The following is a 7,537-nucleotide window of genomic DNA, read 5'->3' as shown; positions in this document are numbered from 1 at the left end:
CGAGCAGTCTCCCCGCGACCGACCGACCGAACTAACCGCCCCCCCCCACGCATGACGTTATATGGTATGGAATAGCTCTTTGGTCAGTTTGGGTTAGCTGTGCTAGCTGTGCTGTACTCCCAGCTTGTTATGCACCTGGGCAAGCAGGAGAAGCTCAAAAAGTCCTTGAGTAGTCTGAGCACTACTTGGCAACAGCTGAAAACATCAGTGTGTTATCAACATTCTTCTGGTACTAAATCCAAAACACAGCACTATGCTAGCTACTAGGAAGAAAATTAACTCTATGCCAGCCGAAACCAGGACAGTGCCAAAGTCACCCTCTCTGTACAGAAGTCGGGAGCTGCACCGAATTCTTCAAGGCTGGCTGGAAATTTTGAATATTTTCTTAGAATAGTCCACCTCTTCTGTTCATGGCTGGGAACTTCATAGCAGTGAGTAAAAAAACCACAAAACCCCCAAAAAATCAAGAAGAGACTGCCTCTGTAACTTAGCTTAAAGTGTTAAAACACTTTTTAAGCACAGAAGCAACTGGTAATTCAGGGTAGGACTCCCCTTGATGGTCAAGATACCTAAATTTAAGGCTGCAGATTAATGAGCTGGAACATAGGTGCATCAGGTGTTTATTCAAAAGAGATTTAATCAACTTAACTAAGTGGAGCCTAAAGAGTATAAACTTTCCAGGGCCCAAACCTGTGAATTCAGAATATTTCTTGAGGTCCTGGGAAAGACAAGTAAACAGCATCACTCCAGATGATTAGATCTAGCAGTCAATACAATAGATCCATTAACAATACCACAGAAGCTCTTCATGACATGAACCGATTCCTATTTTGTGTACATGTGGGATGTATTGTTTTGAGATCTTCTCAGCAGGTTTTTAGATCTGATTATAAAGAACCCAAAGATAATGATAACACTAATTCATTTATGTTCTTGTCACCAACATCCTTAAAACACTCTTGGATTATTACTATGTCTACACCTCTATCTAAATGTTCTCCAAGCCTGACAGCATAAATGAACCTTTCAAATATAAAAATGGAAATGACAAAACAATTTTCTCTGGAATAAGAAATATGAATTATATATATTTTTGGACCTAATACATTACAAAATTAAAATATATAACAACATTTATCATTACCCATGAAGCATCTGAAGTGCTTCATTGAAAGATATTGACAAAATGTAGAAAATATAGGAAGGAATAGATGAAGGGAAAAAACAAATGAGGTATCGAAAGGAGTGTCTGACAAGGTAAAACATCCTGCTTATCTAAACAACAGATGCAAGGGAATGTGAGGAAGCAGTCTAATATTTGAAGGTTTTAGAATTATACATCGAATTGTGGCTAAGTAAGGAAAAAATACTGTTATTGTCAGGGATGTGGATACATATATCCTAATAGACCATTCAGTCTCTGAATGCTGTGTTTAGCTGTTGGCCTTCTGTGAACTCTCTCCAGCTTGTCAGCATTTAATGCCTTTCACTCTACAAGCTTTTAGAAGCAGGATCATGCTGACATTCATTTAAGCTTTTGTCAATAGCGCTGCTGTAGTTTATTGACAAAGCATGATTTGGAATTCAGAGCCTGGGTCATCCAACAGTTTGCAACACTGCAGTGAGTTAATCCAGCTAGTGATTTTAGGATTTTAAGAGCAGGTTATGCAACTCTGCCAGGAATGGCTTCAGCAGCTGTTCCTGCCTGAGGAGAAGGGACAAAGAAGGCAACTTCTTGTGGTCCTCCTAGCCATACTTACTTACATACTTCCTCTTTCACATTTTAAGATAGTTTTATCTCCATTAAGGTTGAGATTTTTTTGCATTTGAACGCATTAAAAACCAACATGAAATCCACACAAAAATGCTCTTCATACATCTACTCCACTTGAAATCACCTTTAAGTAACAAATCCCTGTGTCGTGGTTTAACCCGGCTGGCAACTCAGCACCACGCAGCCGCTTGCTCACTCCCCCCCCTCCCTCAGTGGGATGGGGGAGAGAATCGTAGAAAAGAAAAAAAAAGTAGGACCCGTGGGTTGAGATAGAGACAGTTTAATAAGAGAGAAGAATAACAATAGTGATAATAATAATGGTAAGAGAATATACAGAATATATGTAACACAAGTGATGCACAATGCAATTGCTCACCACCCGCTGACCGATGCCCAGCCCGTCCCGAGCAGCGATCACTCCCCCCGAGCTGCGATCACACAGCCCGAGCTGTGACCACTCTGCCCACAACCGACCAAACTAACTAACCCCCCCGAGCATGACGTTCTATGGTATGGAATAGCTCTTTGGTCAGTCTGGGTTAGCTGGCCTAGCTGTGCTGTACTCCCAGCTTGTTATGCACCTGGCCAAGCAGGAGAAGCTCAAAAAGTCCTTGAGTAGTCTGAGCACTACTTGGCAAGGCACTTCCATTTCATTTGGGAAAATTAACTTCTAAGAGCTGTTACCTCTCTCTGTAAGGAAACAGAGGTATCAAAAGCTGGCTACAGGTAAACAGTGCTGTACTTTTTGTAAATGCATGACAGCATCCATCTTTTCTAAGAGAAATGGAGGGTAAAAGACTGTTAGACATTCAGAAGTAAAAGCTCTTAAGACCTGAGCTTGGCCATTGTATTTTATTGCACTATCTTTGTATTCCACTATTTGCGCCTAGATTTCAAACACCACCCCCCCGCACGCTACCCAGACTCTTGATACAACTTTCTTTACAGGCTTCCTGTGGCTTCCCCCTGCACTAACACCTGCAGGACTTCCTTCTGCAGTCTGTTACACTGATCTGATCAACATTGGCTTCCTACCTCTTTCCCCTCCTGCCAAGAATTAGGGAGTTCTTCCTGCTCTACAAACCCAGGTCCACATAGAATCATCTTGTGAGCAGAAATTCTTCCATTTTTACAGACAACATTTTATTCCCAGTAGCTGGAAATGCCATGTGAAATCATAGAATGTTTTGGGTTGGAAGGGACCCTCACAGGTCATCTAGTCCAACCCCCCTGCAGGAGCAGGGACACCTTTAACCACATCAGGTTGCTCAGAGCCCCGTCCAACCTAGCCTGGAATGTTCCCAGGGATGGGGCCTCCACCACCTCTCTGGGCAACCCCTGCCAGGGTTTCACTATTCTCATTGTAAAGAATTTCTTCCTTATATATATAAATGTCTTATGAATGTCTTATAAATGTCTTTAAACAGTGCTACACACTTCACAGCCAGAGCTGTGCTGCTGTCGCTGAGCAGTGACTGCATTACACTATCCCCATTCCTTCAGACATTTCAGTGATCAGTGCACTGGGTTTACGTGGCAGGGTGCTGGGAGCAGGAGGGTGGAGAGTGGCTGCAGGGGTGGCATCTGTGAGAAGAGGTCAGGGGCTGCTCCCGTGCTGGACAGAGCTGGATCCAGTTGGCTCCACAATGGGCTGACTGCAGGACGCAGCTGAGCCCATCAGCGAAGCTGGTGGTGCTTCTGCAAAAGCATGTTTAAGAAAGGGAAAAATGTTGTGCAGCAGAGTGTGAGGGGTAAGGGAAAAAAGTGTGAGAAACAACCCTCCAGACACCAGAGTCAGTGAAGAAGAAGGGGTAGGAGGTGCTCCAGGCACTGGAGCAGAGACTCCCCTGCAGCCCATGGAGGAGACCATGCCACAATAGATATCCACGCTACAGCCCACAAAGGACCCTGTGCCAGAGCAACAAAAAGCATGATGATGAAGAAGCGGCAGAAGCTATTACGGACTGACTGCAGTCCCCATTCCCCATCCCCCCGCATCACTCCGTGGAGAGGACTTAGAATTCTGAATCAGGAATGAAGGAATGAAGTCGAGCCTGGGAAGAAGGAGGGGTAGGGGAACATGTTTTTGGTTTTGTTTCTCACCATCGTGCTCTATTTTTTAAATTGAAAAGAAATTAAATTAGATTTCCCCAACTTGAATCTGTTTTGCCCATGATGGCAGTTGGTATGTGATCTCCCTGTGTTCCATTTTGACCCATAGGATAGCACCTCTACTGCTAAATTGTTGTTATCAAAATCAAGTTGCACTTTCATTTTGGAATACAGTTTCCTGGAATGAAGGGAGCAACTGGAGCACATTTATCTTAGCAAGCGTTCTTTTGCTTGCCACATCATGTTCTAGGACAACACAAAATGGCAGCAAGTTAATGCACGGCAGACAGCCAGTACTGACAACCGTAATGAACAGTCGGGTCCTCTGCATCTCCAATTAACTGAATGGATGACAAAGTTGATGTCATCCACTGACGTCATAGTTAAGATCCCACACAAGGCAATCTTCCCCAAAAGGACATATGGGGAAACTAACCAAAACTTTTGCAAAATGCCCTTTCCTTGAGCTCTCCAAGAGCCCGTCAGAGTCCAATACCTCCTGCCCAGGTTCTTTTAGATATTCCACACATGGAGGCATAAAGTTTAATATTAAGTTTACTTATCTGAAGATATTTGATGTTACGTGGGATTTCTGATTTAGCAGAGCGGTGTAAAATATACCAACACCACAATACAAATCTAAGTTACGCTTAGAAAATACAGCAATTGCAATATGCAGTTCAATCGCAGTACCAGTATGATCCCGTTACCGGTTTCTGTAGTATGTTCATTGTTACGATGCTGGGTTTCCCCCCCCCCAACAGGGATAAAATACATGTGTAGAAGCCAGGTCAAGCCCATTGCTCTCTTCAGAATGCTTTTGCTAGATCTTTAGTTTTTATTGTCTCTGTTGGGTTGAGCCATGTATACATTCCCCCACCCCCCATGCTGGTCTGGCTAACTCTGGGAGACATCCACAATCTTTTAATGAACTCAGGGAGAAACATTTACACCACCAGTTGATCCACCCAGCTGTTGATAGCCGTTTATCTAAACCAACAACCACCATCGAGATAAAAGTCTGCTTCTTTGCATTATACCCTGAGCTTCATGGGCACATCACCCTTGCCCATCTCCACCGACCATTCCTACATTGTAGGGGTTTATTCAGTGAGTCACATTCCACCCTTCGACAGCCAGAGCTGACAGGCATGTGCGGCAGACTTAAGCCTGAGATTTCATCTGACACCCTATCAAGTAAAATTATACAAAACCCAGCTAGTTGTTCTTGCAGGTACACCATTTGATAGCTCTGGGCACGAAGCTAATCCATAAGCAAGCAAAACACCAGGTCTAGAAGTAGCTAAAAATAGCCCACCTGACTGGATTTCAAGAAAAGAGAAATGGGGAAGAGGGGGGAGAACTGTGCTGTATGCAAAGCAGCGTCGTGAATGCAGAGATCTACTATGCAAAAACATGATGAGCCAGTCCAGAGCTTATGGGTCAGGACCAAAAGAAAGGTCAACAAAAGACCCACTGCTGTGGGGATCTGCCACGGTCTGTTCCACTGAGAAGAAATGACGACTTCTTCAGAGAACTGAAAGAAGCATCACCACGACCAGGTCCTGCTTCTCATGGAAGAATTTGAGCACCTCAACATCTCATGGAAGAGAAATGTGGCCTGGCACAACCAACCCTTCTAGAGGGTGTTGACAATAATGTTTTGATGTTGTGCTGGATAGACAAGTTGATAAGAGGGGTGCTCTGCTTAATCTGTTACACATGCTTATGGAAAAACTGGTGGGTGATATGGAGGTCAAATGCAAAGTCCTGCAATAAGAATGAAATAACGCTACTCCAAAACACAGCCTAAGTGTTGGTTATGCAAGAAAGCGACTCTGCAGAAAAGGATCTCCAAGAGCAGATGGACAAGCTGAAAATGAGTCAGTAGGACACCCTTGCAGCAAAGGCACCTAACCACATACTGGAATGCACCAGTAAAAGCACAAATGCCCGTCTGCAAAGAACTCCTGGGGATCCATGTGGAATACCACGTTTTACTTTCCTTCCCCCACTACTCAGTTTAAGAGAGAGATGAATGAAGTGGACCATGTACAGCAAGGCACCAGTAAGGCAATTAAGGGGCTGAAGCACACAAAGATGCAGTGAGCAACTGAGAGGGGTGTCTGCTCAGCCTAAAAAGCCCAGGTGAGGGTCTAGATGCTATATACAACCACTGAACGCACGTTAAAGAAAAGATAGAGACAGACTTGCCTCGGATGGCATGGTTAAAGGGGCAAGGTGAAAGAGTCAGAAGTTGCAGCAAAGAAAATTTTAACTAGATAAGGAAAATAGTTTACCCACCCAAGAGTGGGTAACCTCAGAATCTGCAGAATCTCCATCCTGGGATAACACTTTAAGCAGGGTACCCTCTGTTACGACCTCTCCAACCTAAATCAGACCCCCAAGCCCGAAGTGTTACTCACCACAATCCCTCCCGTCAGCATATTGTATTATTGGCTAACATAGGTGCCGTCTGAAAGGAAAGATACATTTGGTGAATGCTCCCACCCTAGACATTGCCAGTATGAGGGATTAAGCTTCACTTGGCAGCTGCATTTTTGTTAGTTTTATATGAGTGCGATTTTACTGAAGAAACATATGGTTAAAAGTTGCAGTAGCACAGGAGTAATAGGTTGCGAGTAACTATGTATGCTTCTGAAAAAAAAAATTAATCAGAAAACTGTCCCCTCTCTCAGATTTGAACATTCCTTTCTCAGATTTTGTTATTTAAAGCAATTACCGAGATGCTTGCTGCAGTGTTACACCATGTGCTCTTTCAATGTTAAGTCTATCATCGGCTTCCTTCCCAGGGGGAGGAGTTCTCCCTGCTTACCGATGACATGGTCTCCACAGCAACATACCTCCAGCAACTGGACTGCACACAGCCCTGCCGCTGCCACCAGCCCGCCGCTGCCTCAGGACTGCGGTGGTTATAAGCCGCACCGAAGAGCTGCAATGTCGGCAGATTTGAACATTTTGTTAGACGAAGTAAAGCGTACGCCCCCTAAGCACACTTTGGGCTAAAAATGGACAACTCCTTTGTGGAAGAAGTGGCTGCATCACTGGTGAGAGAATTTCTCAGTAGAAAGGTAACTTGTCTCGATTTTCTCCAGCTAGTACAAATGAGAATGACACATGAAAAAATGTTAAGTGCTAAAAGATTAAGGAATGCTGGGAGGGGGGACTTCTTCCAGCCTTAAAGCAGCTAGAGCTGAACTGCAACAAGCCTGTCGGGTAAGTATCTGCACTACATTTCCCACCATGCCTTTTTATTGCTGAATATGGAAGTTGGCTTCCTCCCTGTTGAGGAAGCCTGGGTCTTACCCACATGCGCCTGCAAAACCTAAGATGATTTAAATCAAGAAATGCAGTTTCAGTTTGGTTTTTTTTTTTTTTTTGTCTTTAATTATCTGTCTTGCTATTGTCCTTGTGTTTACAAGAGGCAGAAACTTCCCAGGACAAAGACTTTAAAAAAAAAAGGCAAAAGGTACTGGTGCTAGAGAAATACTGCAGTAACACGTTCTGCTTCCAGTTTTCAGTAACAGCTTGGCAGACAGCAGATTCATTTGAGGGGAAGGGGACAGGGAGAAGGGGAGAAAAGAGGGCACTGTACTTTTCACAAACTTAATGCTGTAAAGGAAACCTTGT

At 44.0% G+C, this 7,537-nt stretch overlaps 1 protein-coding gene across 1 annotated transcript in view; it reads left to right on the top strand.

Moving 5' to 3' along the window:
* The first annotated feature begins 6,915 nt into the window (after window positions 1–6,915).
* The window catches only part of MINDY4 (MINDY lysine 48 deubiquitinase 4), a 75,283-nt gene continuing 74,661 nt past the window's right edge, over window positions 6,916–7,537 (top strand). Inside the window, exon 1 of the mRNA XM_009644063.2 lies at window positions 6,916–6,978. Within this exon, the coding sequence (XP_009642358.1) occupies window positions 6,916–6,978 (63 nt within the window). The remainder of the gene's footprint in view (window positions 6,979–7,537) is intronic.

Source organism: Egretta garzetta, unplaced genomic scaffold, assembly GCF_000687185.1.
Source record: "Egretta garzetta isolate BGI_Z169 unplaced genomic scaffold, ASM68718v1 scaffold117, whole genome shotgun sequence".
NCBI lineage: Eukaryota > Metazoa > Chordata > Aves > Pelecaniformes > Ardeidae > Egretta > Egretta garzetta.
The sequence above is the reverse complement of the archived record's forward strand: the minus strand, read 5'-3'. Positions and strand labels throughout refer to the sequence as shown.